Source organism: Gopherus evgoodei, chromosome 1, assembly GCF_007399415.2.
Source record: "Gopherus evgoodei ecotype Sinaloan lineage chromosome 1, rGopEvg1_v1.p, whole genome shotgun sequence".
NCBI classification, from domain to species: domain Eukaryota; kingdom Metazoa; phylum Chordata; order Testudines; family Testudinidae; genus Gopherus; species Gopherus evgoodei.
This window is the reverse complement of record NC_044322.1, coordinates 310,498,884-310,523,738: the sequence shown is the minus strand read 5'-3', so window position 1 is coordinate 310,523,738 and position 24,855 is coordinate 310,498,884. Positions and strand designations below refer to the sequence as shown.

General features: G+C 48.3%; 1 protein-coding gene across 1 annotated transcript in view; it reads right to left on the bottom strand.

Moving 5' to 3' along the window:
• ADAMTS20 (ADAM metallopeptidase with thrombospondin type 1 motif 20) overlaps positions 1-24,855 on the bottom strand; it is a 196,959-nt gene that overhangs the window by 121,794 nt on the left and 50,310 nt on the right. The window contains 6 exon segments of the mRNA XM_030548927.1: positions 15,614-15,718; positions 17,426-17,567; positions 18,629-18,775; positions 20,822-20,927; positions 21,257-21,297; positions 24,528-24,652. Coding sequence (XP_030404787.1) covers positions 15,614-15,718; positions 17,426-17,567; positions 18,629-18,775; positions 20,822-20,927; positions 21,257-21,297; positions 24,528-24,652 — 666 coding nt within the window.

Genomic DNA, 24,855 nt, shown 5'->3' with positions numbered 1-24,855 from the left:
CCTGGAGTCCCCACTAAAGAAAAACTCCAACAGGTCTTAAAAAAAAAGCTTTATATAAAAAAAAAGAAAGAAAAAGACATTAAAAATAGTCTCTGTAATAAGGTGACAATATACAGGGTCAATTGCTTAAGAACAAAAGTGAATAAGCAGCCTTATTCCAAAAGAATACAATTTAACACATTCCAGCAACTACACACATGTAAATACAAAAAAAAACCAATATAAACCTATTGTCTTACTATCCTTGTACTTACAACTTGGAAACAGAAGATTAGAAAGCCAGGAGATAGAAGGATCACTCTCAGAGCCGAGAGGGCACAGACCCAAGACAAAGAACAAAGAACTCGCACCCAAAACTTCCCTCCACCCAGCTTTGAAAAAGTCTTGTTTCCTGATTGGTCCTCTGGTCAGGTGTTTGGTTTCCTTTGTTACCCCTTTACAGGTAAAAGAACATTAACCCTTAGCTATCTGTTTATGACACCTCTGTTAAAGGAAGGAGAGAGATGTCCCAAAAGCAGTTTTCAGGGGGAAAAAATGGACTAGTGCTTCCAATTACAAGAATCCCTGTCTTTCAGCTGCATCTGTAGACATGCATCTCCCCATATTTTTGCTCTGATATGCTCTTTTGAATTTATTGCCTCAATTCTGTATAGAAGTGGTAGTACTGAAATGTATTTACAACAGAATTCATAAGAGCTAGTAGCTGCAGAAAAATCATAGGCAAAGGGGATCAAATCCTTTCCTCTTTTCACAGGTGCACAACTCATGATATAAAGAGAAATCACTGTAGGGAGGCAGAGGGAGAGAATCACAAGGGAGTTCTCTGTACACTTGATACTGTGGTGTGGTCCATGTGAGTTACAACACACTACAACAAATCATTAGATAAAAATATAAATAATCTCCATCTGAAACAAGTCCATATGTTTGAGGTTTGTTTTAATTGTGGCTGAAACCTCTAATCATACAAAGCTTAATTAGAAAAGTAAAAGCATTCCAGGACCGCCTTACACTTTCCCCACCCCCATTCCATGTATCTTCCAGGGCTGCTGCAGTACCCAAGGCACTCCATTCCGCAGGAGATTAAACACGACAGCCGTGCATACACCCAGCTGTGAGAGATTCGTTGGTGTATGTGCTTATGAATTCCCTTTTCCTTCCCCTTTAAAGATACTTTCCCCTGCATGTATGAAGGTTACCTCAGCATTATATAGATATGTTTGCATTGTTGTGGAATAAAAATCTACTTATGGAAACTGAATTTATCTTCATTATTCTCCATCATAGGGTGACTGTTATTAACATTCACCAACAATAGGTGCATGTGCATTGTTACAGTCGGGCACACACAGCAATCATTTCAAGGTTCATAGCATGGTGCAAACAAACAATGCCAGGCTCAGCACACTATAGCAACACATATTACTGTGGCTCATTGTTAAAATGCTCCTTCAAGGCTTCCCTCCACTGAATAGCCTCTCTGTTGAGTTCTTCTTATAGCCTTGTGTTCATAACGCACAGCACAACACTGGAGAGCAGTGCAGGATCTGTGCTTTCTGACAGAGATGGCTGGCTCACAAGCCTACCAGAGCAGCTGAAAAGAATCTGGAAACCTAACAGAATGCTCATGGAACGATGAGATTGAGAAACCTGCATCATGTGATGCTGAACCTGCCTCCATGAGGCATAGTAAACCCTTCCCAAAACACCCAGAAGGCCAGATGCACAGTGGGATAGCTACGCACAGTGCACTGCTCTCTGTGCTAATGCAAGAGCTGCTCCTGTGGATGCGTTCTGCCAACACAAGGAGCATAGTGTGGACGTGCAAGAGTGGTGTCATTACAGCAGTGGCTGTACATCAGTGTAACTTAAGTCAGCTTAACTTTGTAGCAGTGTCACTGAAATGCTTTTTATGGGGGCGGTGCTGAAAGCCAGCAAAATTATCCCCAAACTTTTTACCTTGTGCCCCCCATTCCGCCCCCAGAGCTGTGTCTCCAGTAAGGGGGGGGACATGGACGGGGTAAGGGGGCTGAGGCCAGGGCCATGGCTGGGGGCAGGCATGGGGCCAGTAGCCAGCTACACATGGAGCCGTTGATCACTACCTGTTGAGTACAACAATCTAGCCAGCTATCTATCCACTTTATAGTCCATTCATCCAATCCATACTTCTTAAACTTGCTGGTAAGAATACAGTGGGAGACCGTACCAAAAGCTTTGCTAAAGTCAAGATATATCAAATCCACCACTTTCCCCATATCCACAGAACCAGTTATCTCATCTTAGAGGGCAATCAGGTTGGTCAGGCATGACTTGCCCTTGGTGAATGCATGTTGACTCTTTCTGATCACCTTCCTCTCCTCCAAATGCTTCAAAATTGATTCCTTGAGGACCTGCTCCATGATTTTGCCATGAATTGAAGTGAGGCTGACCTGAAGTGAGGCTGTAGTTCCCCAGGTTCTCTTTCTTCCCTTTTTTAAATATGGGCACTATATTTGCCTTTTTCCAATCATCCAGGACCTCCCTCCATCGCCACGAATTTTCAAAGATAAAGGTCAGTGGTTCTGCAATCATATCCACCAACTCCCTCAGGACCCTTGGATGCATTAGATCCAGACCCATGTCCGGCTTTTCTAAATAGTCCTTAATCTGTTCTTTCACCATGGAGGGCTGCTCACCTTCTCCCCATACTGTGTTGCCCAGTGCAGCAGTCTGGGAGCTGACCTTGTCTGTGAAGACCAAGGCAAAAAAAAACATTGAGTACTTCAGCTTTTTCCACATCATCTGTCACTATGTTGCCTCCTCTATTCAGTAAGGGTCCCACACTTTCCCTGACCTTCTTTTTGTTGCTAACATACCTGTAGAAACTCTTCTTGTTACCCTTCACATCCCTTGCTAGATGCAACTCCAATTGTGCCTTAGCCTTCCTGATTACACCCCTGCATGCTTGAGCAATATTTTTATATTCCTGCCTAGGCCAGCAGCTGGGATCCCACAAGTTCAGCCAAGAGCGGGGCTGGCAATTGGGACTCCGCGTTTGGGGCCGGGAACAGAACCCCAGTCATGGGGGCCAGCAGCTGGGACCCCAGGTGTGCAACTGGGAGCCAGGACCCCCACATAAACCCTGGGGGTGCTGCAGCACCCTCTGCAGCCTTACTTCCTATGCCTATGTTTTGTAGTGTACATATCAGACCAGGGGTTGGCAACCTTTCAGAAGTGGCATGCCAAGTCTTCATTTATTCACTCTAATTTAAGGTTTTGCATGCCAATAATACATTTTAACGTTTTTAGGTGGTCTCTTTCTATAATCTATAATATATAACTCAACTATTGTTGCATGTAAAGTAAATAAGGTTTTTAAATGTTTAAAAGCAGCAAAGAGTCCTGTGGCACCTTATAGACTAACAGACGTTTTGGAGCATAAGCTTTCGTGGGTGAATACCCACTTCATCGGATGCAAAACGTCTGTTTGTCTATAAGGTGCCACAGGACTCTTTGCTGCTTTTACAGATCCAGGCTAACACGGTTACCCCTCTGATAAATGTTTAAAGAGCTTCTTTTAAAATTAAATTAAAATGCAGAGCTCCCCAGACCGGTGGCCAGGACCCAGGCAGTGTGAGTGCCACTGAAAATCAGCTCGCGTGCCGCCTTCAGCACACATGCCATAGGTTGCCTACCCCAATATAGACACTGTAAGGAATTATTTAAACAACTTCTATTTCCTTTTAAACCTCCTTATAGCAATAAGGTAATTATAGTGAAATTACATTTCCAGTGGCAATTCATAGTCATTCGTAGCAACAATGACTAGTCAGTGAGCCAGAGAAACAGTATAAGTGACTATTGCCTGGTGGTTAAGAGTATTCACCTAGGCTGGGGAGAGACAAATTCAAGTGTCTGCTCTAATGACACGGCAGAACAGTGCCAGAAGGAGACATCGAGAGAAACTTGCCCATTCCACAGCCCATTGGGTAAGGCACTCTTCTGCAATGTGGGAGACCCAAACTGAAATCCCTTTTCCACATCATACAGATGGGGGGAACTGAATATGAGTCTCCCACATCAACCCGGGATATAAGTTGTAAGGAAGGCTACTTCTTCCCCAATCACCCACAAAAATCTGTTTTGGATTGATTCTTTTTTGGATTTGGTTCTATTTGAAACAATTTTGCCCCACTTTTTTCAGAACTGACAGTGATCCAAAAAAATCAGTTATTTGCTCAGCTTTACCAGCGAGCAAGCTATTTCAGAGTAAGCATGTGATCTGGCTCTAACTTCACATTGTTACCATGGTAACTTACTTTGATTACTGAGGGAGGGAGGAGAAAGCACCAGCTATATAATATTTTCCATTATTATGCTGCATAATATTTTTTCTCAGAATCTTATAAAAGCAATCCTGAGAAATGTGTATTGTGACAAAGTTCCTCCTCTACCTTGGTGGGTCCTGCGCTTATTGGCAGATTTGCTCACCTCAGTGATCTCCCCCACAGTCTGGATCAACTCCTCCTGTGTCTGATCAGGAGTTGGGAGGTTTGGGGGGAACCCGGGCCCACCCTCTACTCCGGATTCCAGCCCAGGGCCCTATGGATTTGCAGCTATCTATAGTGCCTCTTGTAACAGCTGTGTGACAGCTACACCTCCCTGGGCTACTTCCCCAAGGCCTCCTCCAAACACCTTCTTTATCCTCACCACAGGACCTTCCTCCGGGTGTCTGATAATGCTTGTACTCCTCAGTCCTCCAGCAGCACACCCTCTCACTCTCAGCTCCTTGCGCCTCTTGTTCCCAGCTCCTCACATGCACTTCCTCTCCTCTGGCTCCTCCCCATCTGACTGGAGAGAGCTCCTTTTAAAACCCAGGTGCCCTGATTAGCCTGCCTTGATTGGCTGCAGGTGTCCTAATCAGCCTGTCTGCCTTAACTGGTTCTAGCAAGTTCCTGACTACTCTAGTGCAGCCCCTGCTCTGGTCACTCAGAGAACAGAAGCCTGCTTCTCCTGTGGCCAGAAATCTCTCTTCTACCACTCTGCTGTAGAGGAAGGAGAGAGAGGGCTGCTGCTGCTGCTGCTGTTCCTGCTGGGCGCTGGGCCCTCGCTGCTGCTGTTTCTGCTGCTGTTCCTGCTCCTGCTGCTTCCCTGGCTGGGCTAGACACCACCACCTACCCCTCTCTCTGCTGTCTGTTTGCTGGCTGGCTGGTGGTTCCCCCCCACCTCAGTTACTGCTGTTATTCCACCTACAGCCCCTTGGGGGGGGCTGCTGGCCTGCTTCCCAGAGAAGAGGGGAGTAAGGGACCCCAGCTCTTGTTGCTGAGACCACCACCCTCTGAGCGGGGTCCCTCCTGCCTGGACGCCAGACCACCACCGCCTGGAGCTGCTGGGCCTACTGTGGCTGTTGCTGGGGAGCTGTTGGTGCCCGGAGGAGGAGAGGAAGGAGAAGAGGACCACCCGCTGCTGGAGACAGTATGAAGACCACTGTGGAGGGGGCTTTTCTGGACTGAGTCTTTTTCAAACTGTGCTCTTGTGGTGGGGGTTTGGACTGTGTCCGCTGGGGCACCGGGGGTGTGGCGTGGAGCCTGTCCCCAGTCCATCCGTGTCCCCCTTCGCCCCCACCACCATCGTTGCCCCCTCCACCACCCCCGCTGGCTGTTTTCCTTCTGCTTTGGACTCCTGCCTCTGGGACTGAGCTGCTCGCCTGGCTCACCACGCCCACTTCCACCATTTGGGCCTGCAGCAGCAGCAGCCAACCATTGACTTTTTGGCACAAGTGCCTGTGGTGCACCACCTCCCCCCTCATACTGGACTGACCCCCTGCCCTTTGCCACATTTGTCCACCCCACCTATTTCCCTCTGTTGCCTGATAGTTCTGCCCCGGCCCTGTAGCTGTCCCCGTGGTCCCTCTACCCCAATCTCAGCTCGCCCTTTCCCCCCACCCTGTGCTCCCCCAGCCCTGATCGGTTCCCCCCCATGCGCCCACGCCCCCTCTCAGGCGCTTGTGCCCTTCCCCATTTGGTTCCCCCTTGTTCACTGTACACCCCCCTCTGCCGTTGCCCCCCCGCTCCCCTAGTGCAACTGGAGGAGCCGGAACCCCCCCTCTGCGTTGGTGCCCTGCAACAATCCCACCCTTAGTCCTTGGTTGCTCCCTACGCCCCTTTAGCCTTCCCCTTCTGGCGCCCTCCTCCCCTGCCTGCAGCCTAGCGGGGAAGGGTGGCCGCCTCCTCTCCCTCCCCTCCCCTCGCTGTTTGTCCCCCTCCCCGCCCTCGTTATGGCGGGGGATGCGGCGGGGGAGACCCCTCGCGATGCTCCCACTACCCCTCCTCCACCTGCCCCCGTGTCCACTGCCCAAGCTTCTACCTCGACCGCCGCTGCCGATCCACCTACCACCGCCCCTGCTGGGGCACCGGCGGCGGCGAGTACTGGGGAGACCTCCGTTGCTGCCACGTCTCTCGCCCCTTCTGATTCGGGGGGAGCCCCCCCAGCCGGTGGGAAGGGTCGGGGTGGGAAGAAGGGTAAGGGCCCCGCTAGAAAGGCCAGGCCCTCCATGGCGGAGACTGTCCCCGCTGCCGCAGCCCCGCTACTGGCTGCGGCGTCCCTCCCCGCTATTCCCTCCACCAGCTCTGCAGGTGTCCCTCCCCCGGCCCCCAGGGCGTACGCCCAGGTGGCGGTGGCCCCCCCGCCTGCTGCTGCTCCTCCGCCCGCTGCTTCCGCCAACATCTACAGCGGCCGGGGCCCCTTTCCCACTTTGACCAGGAAGCACGGCGTCCGTTGCCTCCTGGTGCCCGCCTCGCCCCACGTGGAGACCTACGTGCGGGCGTTGGCCAGGGTAGTGGGGCCCACGGCCATCGTGGCGGCCTCCAAAATGTACGGGAAGGTGGTCTTCTTCCTGGCATCGGAGGCTGCCGCCCAGGAGGCGGTAGAGACGGGCCTGGCGGTGGGGGGCGTGTTCGTCCCCCTGGAGCCGTTAGAAGACCTGGGGGTCCGCTTGATCTTGACCTCCGTCCCTCCCTTCTGCCCAATGCCGCCCTGCTGCCCGCCCTTTCTGCCCTGGGACGCCCCGTCTCTGTCATCAGCCCTCTCCCCTTGGGCTGCAAGGACCCCGCCCTCCGTCATGTTCTCTCGTTCCGCCGGCAAGTGCAGCTTCAACTGCTGCCGGCGGCGCGTGGCGGAGAGGCGCTCGAGGGGTCCTTTCTGGTCCCTTACCAGGGAGCCCACTACCGGGTGCATTACTCAACGGGGGAGGCCCGGTGCTACCTCTGCCGGGCGATGGGGCACGTCCGGAGGGACTGTCCCTTGGCCCAGCACGGAGGAGCGTCCGGGACCCCCGAGCCCCGGCAAGGCGCCGGCCCTGTCATCGCCGGTCCCCCTAGCTGCCCGGCACCCGAAGCTGCCCCTCCTCCTCCTTCTCGGTCCACCTCTGTGGAGGAGGGTGTGGCGGGGCTACCGCCGGCCGTGGGAGAGGGCCCGTCCCAGGGGGAATCCTCCCCGGTTTCTGCTGTCCCACCACTGCCTCCTCGAGTCCCTGAGCCGTTGCCCTTGCCCCCCGAGCCGACCCCTGTTAGCCTGCCCCCGGATGATGCCATGGAGGGCTGGTCCTTAGTGCAGGGGAAGCGGGGCAAGCGGAAGGCTCGAGTTTCTTTACATACTTCGGATTCGGAGGCCCCCCGGAAGAGCAGGAAGGGGGGCGCCGATGTCGAGTCTTCCGCCTTGCCCCCTGATGACTCCCGTTGTGTGGAGCTGGCTGGGGATGCCGTGGCAGCACCGGACGGTAACACCGCCCCTCCTCCAGGGTCCCTTCCCGTGGAAGCCCCCGAGGGAGCCTCTCTCGCCCCCTTCCCACTTGGCGCCTCTGAGAGTGCCGCGGTGGGTATCGCCTCGGGTGCTGGCAGGGAGGGCCCTGGGGTGGTGGACTGTGATCTCCCTCCCATCTACGCAGAAATCGAGGCCCTGGGTTTGACCCCGGTCACGCAGGGGGAGGACGACCCTCTGCCGGCAGGCCTCGATCTGGGCGACCTCACTACATCCCCCCTGTCCCTGGGTTCCCTTCCCCTACCCGCTGTTTCTGCTCCCACCTCTGAGGGTCCCCTGGAATCTTCCCTCGACTCGGCTGTGGGTGGCACTCTGTTGACGGCCGCCGAGCCCCTTGGGGCGACGGCCAGTGCCCTGCTGCCGAGACCCGCTTCCCAGGGGGTGACCCTCTTGGGTGTGGAGGACCCGCCCTCCTTCCTCAGCGGGGACCCCATTGACCACCATCTCTCTCTGGGTGCCGAGGCTGCCACACGTGCCACAGTGGCTGAGCCCGGCATCGTTAGGGGTCCCCTGCCCACTTCCCAGATCCTTGAGCCTGGCCAGGAGGAGCCACCTTCCGGCGTCTCACCTATGGAGGCTCCGGATCCTGCTTCTACCTCCTTCCCGGATTCTCTCCCTGATCCACGCCCTACTCCTGTTGGCCCTGTCCTTATCCCCCCCACTTCCTGTGATGTCAGTGCCGCCCCTGGCAATCCCTCCCAGGGAGCGGGTTCACTAGTTCTTTCCTGTCCCGACCCCCCAGGGGCTGCTGTTCCCCTTCCACCGCCCCTTCTTGATTCTGGGAGCGGGGCGGGTCGTGTGGCGTCGGTCCATCTGCTGCCACGTTGGGGATCTGCCCCCTGCCTACCCGCCTCAGTGGGCCACGGGGCTGTGACAGGGGCCCCACTGGGGGCCAGTCATCGATCAGTGACCCCAGCCCCCCATGCGCTGAGAGAGGAGCTGCGGGAGTTCCTCGAGGACATCCGTGGCTCCCGGAACAAAGTCCATCTTGCGCTCCAGCGGTGGGGGGATTTCCATCAGGTCCTCAGGGCCGCGAGGGCCCTCATGGGGGAGGGTAGGAGGACCGGGAAGCAGACCGCCGCGGCCTACCGGCGGGTCCGTGTCTTCCGTGACTCCTTACTCACCTTCGGGGTTGGTCACGGATTGCTGCGTGGCCTGCCGGAGGCCGTGGGCGTGTCTGCCAGCGAGGATCACCCCCAGCCCTCCTCATGGCGCCGATCATCCTTGCCACCTTAAACACCCGAGGCTGTAGGATGGGTCTCCGCAGGAGCCAGGTGCTCTCCTTCCTCCGAGAGGGGGGGTACTCTGTGGTTTTCCTGCAGGAGACCCATACGGATCCTGCCGCTGAAGCTAGCTGGCGGCTGGAGTGGGGGGACGGGGCCTACTTTAGCCACTTCTCTGTCTGCGCGGCTGGAGTGGCGACCCTGTTCTCCCCCGACCTACGGCCCGAGGTGCTAGGGGTCGCCGAGGCTGTGCCGGGTCGCCTGCTGCACCTCCGGATCCGTGTGGAAGGGCTTGTGGTTAATCTCGTCAACGTTTACGCCCCGACATCGGCCCCGGAGAGGCTACATTTTTATCAGCAGGCGTCCGCCTTCCTTGGCTCCCTGGATCCTCGTGAGTGCCTGGTCCTGGGAGGGGATTTTAACACCACCCTCGAGGAACAGGACCGCTCGGGGACCGAGCAGTGCCCGGCAGCTGCGGATGTCCTCCAAGAGATTGTCGACCGCCACTTCCTGGTGGACGTCTGGCGTGACCACCACCCAGACGACGTCTCGACGTTCACCTTCGTCCGGGTGGAGGCCCATCGGTCGTGCCACTCCCGGCTGGACCGTATTTACCTGTCACGTTTCCACCTTTCACGGGCCCACTCCTCCAGCGTTCGGCCGGCCCCCTTTTCGGATCACCACCTTGCCACCGTGACGGCCTCTCTCTGTGCGGAGAGGCCGGGGCCGGCCTATTGGCACTTTAATAATAGTTTGCTGGAGGATGCGGGCTTTGTGGCGTCCTTCCGGGAGTTCTGGCTGGCCTGGCGAGGGCAGAGGCGCGCCTTTTCCTCGGTGCGGCGGTGGTGGGATCTGGGGAAGGTGCGCGCCCGGCTCTTCTGCCGTGACTACACTCGGGGTGCCAGCCGACGGAGGGATGCGGCGATAGGGCAGTTGGAGCGGGAGGTCTTGGAGCTGGAGAGGCGTCTGGCCGTCAACCCCGAGGATCCATCCCTCTGCGGAGCGTGCCGGGAGAAGCGGGAGGAGCTCCGGGCCCTCGAAGACCATCGGGCCCGGGGTGCTTTTGTTCGATCCCGCATCCACCTCCTTCGCGAGATGGATCGCGGCTCCCGCTTCTTCTACGCCCTGGAGAAAAGGAGGGGGGCCAAGAAGCACGTCACCTGCCTCCTGGCGGAGGACGGCACCCCCCTCACGGATCCGGCGGAGATGTGCCAGAGGGCCAGGGCCTTCTACGCCACTCTTTTCTCCCCGGATCCGACCGATCCTAACGCTTGCAGAGTGCTCTGGGACGGGCTCCCGACGGTCAGCACGGGCGACCGGGACCGGCTAGAGCTGCCTCTCACTCTGGCCGAGTTCTCGGAGGCCCTCCGTCACATGCCCACCAATAAATCTCCGGGCTTGGACGGGCTGACCGTGGAGTTCTACCGCGTGTTCTGGGACGTCCTCGGCCCAGACTTGGTCACCGTCTGGGCCGAGGCTTTGCAGAGCGGGGTCCTCCCTCTCTCGTGCAGGCGAGCCGTGCTGGCCTTATTGCCGAAGAGGGGGGACCTCCGCGACTTACGGAATTGGCGTCCCGTCTCGCTCCTCAGCACGGACTACAAAATTGTTGCGAAGGCCATCTCAATGCGGCTAGGGTCCGTGCTGGCGGACGTGGTCCATCCAGACCAGACCTACACCGTCCCGGGCCGCACCATCTTTGATAACTTGTATCTGGTCCGGGACCTTCTGGAATTGGGGTGTAGGGATGGTCTGTCGTTCGCCCTCTTGTCCCTGGATCAGGAGAAGGCGTTCGACCGGATGGATCACGGGTATCTCCTGGGCACTCTGCGAGCGTTCGGCTTCGGACCCCTGTTTGTGGGTTTTCTCCAGGTGCTGTACGCTTCTGCGGAGTGTCTGGTCAGGCTCAACTGGACCCTGACCGAGCCGGTCAGCTTCGGGCGGGGAGTGCGGCAGGGGTGCCCCCTCTCGGGCCAGCTGTACACTCTGGCGATCGAGCCCTTCCTCTGTCTCCTCCGCAAGAGGTTGACGGGGTTGGTGCTTCGGGAGCTGGGGCTGCGGCTGGTCCTGTCGGCATACGCCGACGATGTGCTCCTCGTGGTCCAGGACCCGGGCGACTTGGCGCGGGTGGAGGCTTGCCAGGCTGTGTACTCGGCGGCCTCCTCCGCCCGGGTCAACTGGGTCAAGAGCTCTGGCCTGGTGGTCGGGGACGGGTGGCAGGCGAGCTCCCTCCCACCTGCGCTTCAGGCCATCAGGTGGAGCGCGGGTCCGCTGCTCTATCTCGGCGTTTACCTTTCTGCCACGCATCCGTCTCCGCCGGAGAACTGGCAGGATTTGCAGGGCAGGGTGACGGAGCGGCTCCGGAAATGGACAGGACTACTCCGGTGCCTCTCCCTTCGGGGGAGGGCACTGGTGCTTAATCAACTGGTCCTGTCCATGCTCTGGTACCGACTCAACACCCTGGTCCCGGCCCCGGGTTTCCTGGCCAACCTCCGGACTGTGATTCTGGAGTTCTTTTGGCCAGGGACGCACTGGGTCTCTGCAGGGGTCCTCCACCTGCCCCTGGAGGAGGGGGGGCAGGGCCTGAAGTGCTTACGCGCTCAGGTCCATGTCTTCCGCCTCCAGGCCCTGCAGAGGCTCCTGTTTGGTGCGGGTAGTCCGGCGTGGAGCGTATTGGCGCACGCCTTCCTCCGCCGCTTTCGAGGGCTCCGATACAACCGGCAGCTCTTTTACCTCCATCCGAGAGGTCTTCCGCGAGACCTCTCCGGGCTGCCGGTCTTCTACCAAGACCTCCTCCGGACCTGGAAGCTCTTTTCAACGACCAGGTCCGTGGCGGCCACCGTGGGGTTGACCTCCTCGCGGAGCCCCTGCTACACAATCCCCAGCTTCGTGTGCAGGTGGCGGAGTCCCCCACGGTGTGCCAGAGGTTGGTCTCGGCGGGAGTCACCAGGGTCGGAGACCTCCTGGACTACGACCGGGGAGACTGGCTGGATCCCCTGACGCTCGCTCAGCGCATGGGGCTCTCCAGACCTCGTACTCCCCAGCGCGTACTTCAGGAGGTGAAGGCCGCTTTACTGCCCGCTGCTCGGGCTTACCTCGACCGGGTCCTGCGAGAGGGCACGCCCCGCCCACCCTCCACCCCAGGCCCCGTGGACATTTTTATCGGGCCCCTGCCCCGTGGACCCAATCGGCCCCCTCACCCTTTCACTGCCAGCCGGCTGCATGATCTGCAGCCGGTTTTGTTCCAGACCGCGCCACGGAAACATCTGTACTCGCTCGTGCTCCATACCCTTCACTACCTCACCCTCGCATCCCGCCCCGATACCAAATGGCGGGACCTCCTGCCGCCTCTCGAGGGTGAGGAGCCCCGGTGGGCCAGCTTGTACTCTGCCCTGGTCCCGAGGCCCGCCGGGGATATCAGTTGGCGGCTCCTTCACGGAGCCGTGAGCACGGGCGTGTACTTGGCGCGGTTCACATCTGTCCCTAGCACCTGCCCTTTCTGTGGGGAGAAGGAGACCTTGGCGCACGTTTATTTGGAGTGCGCCAGGTTGCAGCCCCTGTTCCAGCTCCTCCTGAATATTTTCCTGCGTTTTTGGTTGCACTTTTCCCCTCACCTTTTTATCTAAACGCTCCCCATCCGTGGCCCCACGAAGTCGCGGGATCTCCTTCTCAACCTCCTCTTGGCCCTGGCCAAACTGGCCATCTACAACACCAGGGAGAGGAGGTTGGCCGACGGGATTTCCTGCGACTGTAGGGCCTATTTCCGTTCCTCCGTCTGCTCACGCATCCGGGCAGAGTTCCTCTGGGCGGCGTCCACTGGCTCCCTTGACGCCTTCGAGGAGCAGTGGGCGTTGTCCGGGGTTCTCTGCTCGGTGTCCCCATCGGGTTCCCTTCGTTTAGCCCTATGACCTCACTCCCGATCCTGTTTTTTTCATTAGTTGTCCCCCGTAATTATTTGGTGTCCCAGACCTGTGGGTCCTCCCCTTAGGCTGGGGGAGGCCCTTTAGAAGTGGGCGGGCTTTGCCCGCCCACCCCCGCTGGATGCCAATAGGACCAGTATATTTGCCCTCTACCAGACTCCTGCACCCCACTGGCCTGGGTCTATCACAGTATGTTCAATTTAACTATTTCTCTCAAATCAGCCATTAGAAGTGTTTTCAAGTAATACAGTATTTGTTCCTCTGAGCTGTAAATTTCAGCTATTCACCATAGCAAATGCCCCTGCAAACTAGCAAATATTCACATTGGTAAGTCTAGTTTTATTTCTTGTTTTTCCTATAGTAAAGTCTCTGTGGAGCATTAAGTAAGCCAGGGATTCTAAAACATGTATTCTTCTCTGCTCCCTTGTGGGTCTGTGCTGGTAGGATTAGAACCCGCAGATGCTTCCTCCTCCCATTGATTTTTGTGAAGCCCAAAAAGCAAACACGAAAACCACCTGGAAGGGATGGTACACAGTGTGAATATCAATGTACTGACAAGTGGCTCTGGGGGACAGTAGAGCTGCTAAAACTGATCCACTGCCAGACAACAGCATTCAGAATGTAGAAGGAGAAAAGGGGTGAGGGGGCAGAAATTTTCAGACACTCTGGCAGAAAGTCCAACAAGTTTATTTTGCTCCTGCTAAAATAATTATTTCCTGTATATCCTCACATTTGTTAGGTGAAGAAAGTGCACTGTGATGAACTAAATGGACTATGCAGGAAGTTCAGAGTGAAAATGAACCAGTGTTGAATTTTATGAAGTGATTAACACTGACAAGGAGAAGTTCAAAGCCTGACATAAAGGTTTTCTTTATTCTCTGTTGAGATGCTGACTCAAACAATGCTGCATTTTACCTACTACTATTATAGGAAATGCCACCAGTAACGACTGAATTTACTATTAATATTATTTATTATTATTATTGTTATACCATTCATGTGTTCAACTCTGTAAATACCAAACATAAAAATAAAAAAGCCTCTTCTCCAAAGATCTTGCAATCTAAAAAACTAACAGAGAGAAAAAATGTTGCCTTCAGCAACCCAGGAGTTCAGTAAAAACTGTCTATTCACTCACTTTAGTTTATTCTGTATTATTAACTTTAAACCTAGCTGATTAGATACATAATTTGTTAAAACAAAAAAAACAACATGCTAAATCTAAACAGTGCTTTTAGAGCTAAATTATTAACTCCTTAAAAAGCCATTTATATCTTTATCTACAGAGGGAGAAATGTTATAACATAATTCATAATCAAAAATGCAAAATATAGATTTATTCAACACTATGGCTCAAAGAGAATGGCGCCTCAATTACACTAAGCATGTCTTACTGGTTAGAGGCTAATAACTAGTGTCATCTCCTATCCCTTTTGAAGACCATGGAAAATTTCTCACCAAATTTGATGGGCACAGAAGCAGGCCCTTAAATAGGGACAAATCACATTTTATCATATTAATCATTGCACATGTTTTTGGTTCTTTCAAAGTCAATGCTCTAAATACTGTGATTATCTTCTCAATTACTAGAGAAAATTATTTAGTTTCACTGCAGTAATAACATAACAAAGGGGTTTTGTTAGGTTACATAGCAAAAGCACTCTGATATCACTACATATTCACTGTAGTAACTTTAAAATAATGATTACACACAAGGTTTAATACAAATGTGATGAGCTCTCATCATATTTAATGAGTAATTCAGAAAAATAGGTTAAATATTGAATACATGAAGGTTCAATCAGGCCAAAGTCCCACTGGCAGCCCCACAGTAACTTTTTCTTTCTAATTTTGCAAGATATAAGAAAATTATGATTTTTCAGGAGATGTAACCTTCCTTGCTAATTTGTTATCCAACAAATTATATTATCAAATTTACTATTATATATGTAGTATCAAAAACACAACAACAACAGAAAATCTGTAAAGATACAAAGTTACTGTACTCTAGGTGAACAAATGAAATGTAATAGCTTGTGATATACAGGAGCTCAGACTAGATTATTCGATGGTCCCTTCTGGCCTTAAACTCTATGAATCTATGAAAGCACATCAAAAATAATAAAACTAGGGCCCCACTGGGAACTGCTAGCACAGATTAATATCAAGCAGATTACTATCGAAGGCGATTCTGCACAGATACATAGGTCAACACTAGCAGTTCCTTATGCAGGGTCAGGGTCTAGGTTGGCAGATTACACCACCACATCAGCCCAGAGGACCCTATACCCTAGAAAATTCATTTCTGGAACACAGCAGGCAGTAGAGAACTAACTGCTTAGGAAACAACTGGTCAAAAAGGATCCTAACTTTTGGGACCCCAGAAGTGAAAAGAGAAATGACAGCTTCCCCATAAGGCCAACACTCTGTTGTTACCAATGTGCTATCCCTAAACCTTTGTATGTACTGGCCTGAGATTGCAATCTGATAATATTTATGTTACAACATTATATGAGTTAGCCAGACTTTGCATCTAAGGTCAAGTGGGTGCCGCCCATACAATCAGTTTCCAGAAGTTGCAAGGCAGAGAAACAGTGGATACTGAACTTTCTTGTCAACTCTTTCCATGATTTTACTATGTGTAAGTATTGAGAAATAGCAGAGGTTAAATCTTACCATTCCAAGACCACATTCTGTCCCATCAGCCAATGGCATATGCTGAGTACGACAGCCCTTGTGAATTCCTTCAGCACTTGTGCACCATAAGCGTTTGCATTGTTTCTGATAAGAAAACAAAATTTAATTTCCTTTGCTACACCTGTAACATCATTTTGTTCAATGGCCTACATATTAATTACATTTCTCTTACCAAATGCATCTTTTAATGTTTGCAAATAGGAGAATTCTAAAGGCTATCATTAAAATATTTTTCACAAATGTTACTCCTTATAAAACAAGAGAGGAGATTCTGCATTAGGAAAAACAAATAATATGGAATATTTTGATTGAACTCACTGGATTAGCAAAAATCAGTTAACTTCACATCATAACTTGGTATTTTATAAAAAATTAGAGGTTCAGGTTATTTACTACATATCGTAAGGTCTGAATATAATCACCATGTAAAGCTATTAACTACTATTTCCACATAGAGGTACCAATTTATTGACAATGGGTCAATATTCAAAAGTACCTTAGTGAGCCTAAGTCCCACTGAAAATCACAAAAGCACTTTTGAAAACTTTATTCAATATGATTTCACAGATGCAATATGCAGTACTGTAATAGTTTTGCCAAAACTGCAGACTCAATCCTCAATTGTCACCAAACTAGGGTTAGTTGTCCCCAAGTGGATGAACAGGAAAAAATGGCTTTAACAACATTTGTGGCTCCTCAGTCTAATTCAGCCTCTGTTGTAAATTCTCATTGAATACAATGGAGTTATTGCACATTTGGCATTTAGTGTTAAAAAAAATATTGAGTGGTTTTCACAGTAAGGGAGTATATGAGTCACACTATACATTTATGAATGAGAAAGCCTAAAAATTAAATGGTCATAAAGTGTTTAATTTTATAGATTAAATATAGCAATTTACTCGAAAAATATTCCCACTGAAGTTTGTCTAAATCTGATCCTATGTTAACTGTCATATCTAATTAGTTCAACCCGGTAATGCTAATAAAGTCTTCTTCTGCAGGTGGAAACAGAGCCTTTATGCCACATTGGCAGTGCTTGCCCTTTAATTCTTAGTACTGAATGAATCCATAATGACATTTTAAAGTTTGCACAGATACCCAACAACTGAAATTCCATTTTTTATTGTATCAAGATGTATACAGCTTTGTTTCCAGTTCACTGTTCTGCTATTAAGAAACTGTTGACCTTGACCTGTAGGTTAAGCTTACCATGAAAGCTATTCTAAGCACTGCATCTCTAACAGGCATGAGTTATAACTTATAAAATAAGGCACAGGATCCCCTTCTCATTCCTTTCAGCATGTATATGAATTATTTAATGAAAAATGATGTTTACCAAACTCACAATTAAGAACACTTTTTAAAATTAATTAAAAATTGTGTAGTGACTAGGTTATTGCATAGATAACATGTAAAAATAAATAATTATTGAATACATTTGTAAGACAATAAGAGAAAAATACTGATGTCAGAATACATCTGTATAAATTCAGTTTCCTACAACAACCACCTCATGCATAAATGAACAGATCTAAATCACCGTATTCCACTTACTCCTTAACGCCACATAAAACTCTCCTAGCACTTAGAACTACCAAGCTTTCCACTGAAGTTTCTTGTCCTCTACCATGCTGATTTTTTAAACGCTTCCACGTGCTCAAGGAAAAAACCAATTGTTTAAGGATAAAGAGTCTGTGGGATTTCATTTCAATTTTGAAGAAACTGCAAATAATATTTTTCAAAAATTGTTAAATAAATGTTAAAGATGGGTTTCTGTGTTGTGTGACTTACCAGATAGGGGCATACTTGTGACCCAGGACCAAACATAAGTTCACACTGCTTGTTGACATCATACATTGATCCAGGCAGCTGTGATGAAAGATCATATATTCTTCCATTTGGTTTGTCGAGAAGGCATTCCCCATAACCAGTACTGTTACAAAATTAATAAAATGTAAATAAATTGGTTTTATTGAACTTTTACAAATATATAACTTTGGGGATAAGATCACTTTGTGATTATATTACAAAATGTAAAACACTAATTAATTGATTGTGGGGGCAGATCTTACAGTGTTTATATATGCATAACTCCCAACAAAGTAAGCTGTGGGTTTGCACATATATTTAGCTTTACAACTGCCTTTCTAAAATATCACATCAGTGCAACAACAAACATAAAACTTCAAAAATAAACCATAAGAGATAGACAACTGTTATGATTTTAGGACAATCGCCACTATAATTATGCAGCACAACAATATGCAGTTTTTGTAATATAAAATAAAATTATAGAGGTTTCTATTTATGTTCAACTGTTTCATGCAAACTGTTTACAGTAATTCATATTTTAGATGCTGATCTACAAGTTCTGCGTACTAAAATGAAAATTACAGGCATGGATGAAAATTTCCCCATTTTGATTCTGCTTAAGATTATCTTACAATTAATTCATCAACAATGCTCTCTTTTGTGCATTTTTGAGAAAAGGAGAATTAAAAAAAATGTCATAGCAAAGGAAAAGATCAAAAGGTCATGACTCAGGAAAAAACTAATTATAACCAGCATTTATCATTTTAAAAAGAAGCTTTTCATAAAAAGAAGAGGGTGTGCATTTTGATCTAGATACACCATGTTAAATATATTGATGTACTTGATAGTGTTGCCCAGGCTCTGATCGTGAAAAGACTGCAGCATGTCCTTAACTTAACACAGTGTGAGTAGCTTGGTTGAAGTCACAAGACTACTCACAGTAAATAAAGGTAAGCACCTGCATCAGTCTTTAAAGGACAGAGGACTACTTTTCTAAGAATGAATATTAAAATATTAAAAACTGTTCAGTAACTGAAAAGCAACTCCATGGCAAAATAGCATAATACAAATAAAAAGGAACACAGACTTCTATTAAAATAGCATACAGTTATATTTAAGCAATTTTTTTAAATAGTTTCAAGAAACAATTGAAAAAACAGACTACATTATATTGATACTTACTCAAGAAACTCAGTGATATATTTTTGACTGCATTTTGACCAGGTCCATGGACTTGTGTGATAATTTAGAGTTGGGGCCATTACATGGTACTGATATTTTATTCCAGCTTCTTTACACTTAAAACTATCATCATGGGGTATATTAAATCTAAAAGACAAACAAACACACTCCAAAAAAAATTCAGTAAAATTTCATTTAAGTTTACTTTATTACATCACCAAATGTTCAATTCTTAAGTTTTAAAATGCCTTTCACGTATAATGGGCGTCATCTGTAATTGTGCCTCTCTGCTAATATGGTGATAGATGCCCTAGAAATGCCTTAGATAGATTCTGTAGCATCTTTCATCCAAAAAGATAACAAAATATATTACAGACTGGGGGCTTAATTCTTACAACTGTTGGGGAAAAAATGAATATTTAAAAAAATGTAGGTGTATATTTTCACATTATGACCAAATTCTACCTTTAAATATTCAAATAAGGCTCCAACTGTCTTACTAAAAACACACCAAAACTTACACCTTGTATTGCTCTATTTGTTTTAACATAAAAGTGTGTGAAAATCTTCTTATGAGTGGGGTTTCACTATAAATTCATCTTCCACCTATACTTCCAGTCTTTCACTTATACTTACAATCAAGTACGAGTCTATTAATTTATTTTTATCTGCATTGAGAATTATTCTGAATATTCAGTCCAACGTAGTCTTCCTAGCTTTTTTTTTACTATGTATAATATACATGTAGATTAAATCAGTTATAGAGATTAGTATTACATTATCAGAGAAAGAACCACTCTGAGATTTTCAAGGCTAATTGGCATAAGTGCTTGAACTAAGGGTGCCGCTGCACCCCCTGGCTTGAAGTGGTTTCCATCACATACAGGGTTTACAGTTTGGTTCAATGGCTCTCAGCACCCCTACTATGCAAATTGTTCCAGCACCCCTGCTAAATGGGGATTAATTTCACTATACGTTTGTGGCTAAACACCCTACTTGGCTCTGAAAATGTCAACCTCTTTGGACCATGTAGTTTTAGACAAATAGTTTATCCAGCATACTGTATACATTAATAAATAGGATACACATACTATATGCTCCCATACACACACCTTAATTGTGACTATTAAATACACAAATTATATGAAGCCAGCATTATTATATTTATGCAACCAGCAATTTGCAATATTTTGCTCTTTGAGCTGAAGCATTGTAACATGTGGCATGCATCTAAGTGACCATGAAAGGCATATCCAATTCACAATATGGCTTCTAGGCTGTGAAATGCCATCATCACCTAAACTGTGGCATGCCTCACAGACCCAGAGCATGATATGCCTTTTACTTCATTGATAGGCATGGCACTTACCATGAGTTGTCCTTATCTTCCTCTCATATTTTTAATAAGATATTTCTATTTGGTTGTGTATTCCTATGATGCTCTAAAATGGTTATGTAAAGGCAGCAAAGAATCCTGTGGCACCTTATAGACTAACAGACGTTTTGGAGCATGAGCTTTCGTGGGTGAATACCCACTTCTTCAGATGCATGTGGTGGAAATATCCAGGGGCAGGTATATATATTGTAGCAAGCAAGCTAGAGATAACGAGGTCAGTTCAATCAGGGAGGATGAGGCCCTGTGGTTATATTAGCAACTTGATATTTACTTAAACTGACGTTATTTATTAAGACTAGATTGTAGTTAGGATAATAGGGCTACCCTGGGAGGTGGATGGGTGCAGGAGGTACCCATCCTAAGCTCCCTGAATGTAGTGTTCAATCTGTTCCAATCACAGCTCTGGGCACAAGGGACGAACAGGGGCTTTTGGAGCCAATGCTCCCCATGCCCACTGTGAGCAGGTGGATGGGGAGTGACAGAGCCACAGTTTTATTCTGGAAAACGTGCTTCAGTCAAACACAAGGTATTAGGTTCAATACAGGGGTAACTGGGTGAAATTTAATGGCCAGTAACATACAGGAAGTCACACTACATGGTTTAATGCTCCCCTCTGGCCTTAAACTATGAAACTATTTCCCCTACCTGTTGGCCAGCAGAGGCGGCAAGATGCAAGGGGGCAGAGAGAATGTTGTGTCCTGTAAAGGGCTTTAGCTTGTGTGTCCTGTAAAGGGCTTTTGTTATTTAAAAAAAAAAAGAAATCAAAACATTTATTTCATTGGAAAATATATACTTACACATGCCCAAGTTCATGTGCTATAGTAAATGCAGCACTTAATCCATTTTCTTCACTTATGGAACAGCTGCGCAGTGGGTCACACATTGTACCTAATTCTGCTAAACCTGGAAAAATGAATTTTTATATAAAATCCTAACAGTAAAATATTTATGTAGAAGTACTGACTATATTGGATATTTTGGGGGTACATGTTCAAAGTGATGCTTAACGGATATAGCCGGAGGCACACAAATTAAGCACCTATCTTGATCCAGAAAATCATTCCCAGAATATATATCAAGCTAAGGTTACATTACCAAGGATACAATATCATAAAGTTTCACTTTCTAAGATGCACATTGTAAACTTTACATTTACAGTATGATTTCCTCATATCTGTAATACAATTCTAAGTTCTCTTAAAATATTATACTGATTTAACAAAGTAGCTTACCTAGAGTATCACACTTCTCTCTAGCTCTGCAGATATCTTCCCTTGAAGAAAAAGATTTTATTTGAAACTTTTATAATATCCAAAAGAGAATCCAAAATTGTATTCCAAACAATAAAAAACACAGAGGACCAGATCCCGAGCTGGTATAAATTGATGTAACTATATTGACTTCAATGGAGTCAATGGACCAGAACCTTCAATGATTTAAACCAGATGTGGATTTGATGAATAATTTTTAATATTTAAATGTATAGAGCAGTTTTAAATTCTCGTGAACAAGTTAATTTAAACTTAACAGACTTAGCCCATATTATCACTGTCTCTCAAACTTGCATGGAACAAGAGCCTAAATGCTACGTCCCAGATGCCCAGATACTTAGTAGCAAGTCCTGTTTTTAGGTGCTGCTGCAACCCCCAAAACTCCCATTGTTTGGCTGCCACCTAACTCCATAGGCATCTAAACTCAGTCAGCGCCTAAGTTTTAGTAGTAAAAGTTCCCTAGGTGCCTACATTCCTGTCTTTGAGCTTGCACACTGCAGCCTCAGTCTAGGCCTCTGGCCACCCACTTCCTGCCTAAGTGCCAGAGCAATCCACGAGCTGAGGAAAGACAGGTGGTCACCTACCTAAGTTTTCATGTGGACCCAGTCCAGTAGGCATGCTCAGAGGCCATCTAACTGCATACAAAACAACTCAGGGGATGGGTGGAGGGGAGGACAGAAGGTGGATCTGCCTTATAATCTTTAGCCCAGTGGTTAAAGAACTCACCTGGATTTGGGAAACCACTAGTTCAAGTCCTCCCGACCCAGTTGACAGGGAGGGAGTTGAACAGAATCTTCCACCTCTCAAGTCAGTGTCTTAACCAATGGGCTAAAAAGTCATTCCCACTCTGTCTTTGCCCCCAAATAGCATTTAATTATTCAATTATTTAATTAAAGTGGAACTTCAGTAGGACAGATTGAGGGAAACCCACACCAGAATATTCTGTGGCCTAGTGATTAGGCCATTCAACTGAGAAATAAGAGACTCCTGTTCAAATCTCTTCTCCTCATCAGGCAGAGGGAGGAATTGAGCTAGTGGTTTCCCACATTCTGGGTGACTGCACTAACCACTGGGATAAAAGTTATCAGAGTTTTCTCCCAGTTGTTTGTGTGGAATTAGGCAGCCTCTAAGTATACCTACTGGACTGGGCTCCACATACAAATTAGGTAGAAGAGCGCTTATTAGGGTGACTAGCTGTCCAGTTTTCACCAGGAACCGCGGCCAATGGGAGCTGCGGGAATGGTGCCTGAGGGCGAGAGCAGCATGCAGAGCCGCCTGCTGTGCCTCTGCCTAGGAACCAGACCTGCTGGCTGCTTCCGGGGTGCAGCGCGGTCCACAGTGCCAGGACAGGCAGGAAGCCTGCCTTAGCCCCACCCGCTGCACCACTGACTGGGAGCCACCAGAGGTAAGTTTGCCCCAACCCAAGCCCCAGCTCTGAGACTCTCACAAACCCGGAGCCTCCTCCTGCACTCCAAACTCCTCATCCCCAGCCCCACCCCAGAACCTGCACCCCAGCCCAGAGCCCTGACCCCCTCCTGCACCCCGACCCTCTGCCACAGCCCAGAGCCCCCTCCCACACCCTGAACCCCTCATCCCCACCCAAGAGCCCACACACACTCCCACACCCTGAACCCCTCATTTATAGCCCCATCCCAGAAACAGTGCCCCCAGTTAGAGCCCTCATCCCCTCCCACACCCCAACCCCTTGCCCCAGCCCAGTCAAAGTGAGTGAGGGTGGGAGAGAGCAAGCCACCAAAGGAACGGGAATGTAGTGAGCGGGGGCAGGGCCTCAGGGAAAGGGCAGGGCTAAGGTGTTCAGTTTTGTGGGATTAGAAAGTTTGCAACCCTAATGCCTGTCTTCCCCCATTTTGTGGATTGTTAGCAGAGCGAGGCACCTCGCTGCAGCCCAAATGAGACACGGAACTCCATAAAATGGGTAGGCTGAGTCTTAATACATTTCCTTCTTCTTGGGTCTTCCATTGGCTAGCTTAGGCAGTTCTCCACCTAGCGTGCTGGCTTTGTGGATCACATTCTAAGGTGCCTATCCATCCCCATTCGTTGTATAGAAGGCTAGGGGCCTAACTCCAGTTCTATGGATCACAGGGTTGTTCCTGTGGTTTTATAGGGGGATAAAAGTTAGGTGTCATGACACTCAGCATCACAATCCCTAAGTCCCTTTTTGTGGATCTCAACTTATGCTATTTCCCTGGAGGGTCACAATGCAGAGCAAGCACAGAAATGCTGCTGAAAATTGTACAGTATTGTTCCAGAAATTCGAAACTGCCCTAAGCAGAGGAACCAATAACTCTGCTGAAATAAGAAAATAAAATTCAGAACAAGATCTAAATGCAGATTATTTTTTGTCCAGTGGATATACAACAATATATCAGAGCAACTGAAAGAGAGAGAACAATTAGGGAGGGTATATCTTTTATGCTTGAACACCAGAAAGACCAGAGAAGTGGAGACAGGAGGAATATGTATTAAATCTAATTCCTTCCCTCCTGTAAAGTATTTATTAATTTTGTACACTAGTCTCCAAAAGTAGACCATCATTACATCAGTGCAATGGATTCCATTAATGTTATTGCTTTGGTACAGCACCCTAGCACTGACTGAACTGTATTAGTACAATGGGTAGAACCTTCATTTCACCACATCACAATTTCAGGGTTGATCCTGCTCCCATTGACTTCAATGGGAACTATATCAGCTGGCCTGTTACCAACACAACATTGTCGTTGTAATTTTTCATGCACTGTTTCTCACAGGATACAACTACACTTTAGCTGAAGGTATAGTTTCCAGTTCAGGTAGATATATGCATGCTAATTCTGATTGAGCTACCACGCTAAAAATCGAAGCATAGCCACAGAGGTGCAGGCAGCGGGACAGGCTAGACATTGGAGTAAGTACTGAAAGTCTCTGGCAAGACTGTACTTGGGCAGCTAGCCAATCCTACCACCTGGGTCACCACGGATACACTTCTATTTTTAGCATACTAGCTCACCTCAAACTAGCGTGCATACATCAACCTGAGCTGGAAACTATACCTTTAACTCAAGTGGAGATGCATCCTAGGAGTACAAAACACGTAATTTTATTCCACTATTGATTTCTTCATTTACTTTAACTTTGAAATATTTCAGTGCAACAGTTAAAAATAATGTCAGAAACAAACTGTTACTCGTCTGACCTAGTTCAATAAATGTGACTATTTCAGAGGCTGTACCTTGTGATGAGAACAGCAGTATCATGATGAGAAGGGTGAGCATCATCCAGAATATTCTGTGTTTGTTGCCATAAACAAAAATTACGAAGAGTGGTAGCTGCATTAAAACTGATGGCTGGTCCTTCCTGTACAGGAAATTGCCAAGACACAACAAAGACTGTAAAACTCATTCAGTTGCAATAATTCAGTCATGTGGGATCCAATTCTGCAAGCTGATCTGTGTGGGTGAACAGGAGGTGGGGAGTCAATAGGGCTCTATGCAGGAGTCCACACACACAGATTAATTTGAGGATCAGAGCCGTAATGTGGCCAGTAATCAGACAGAAAG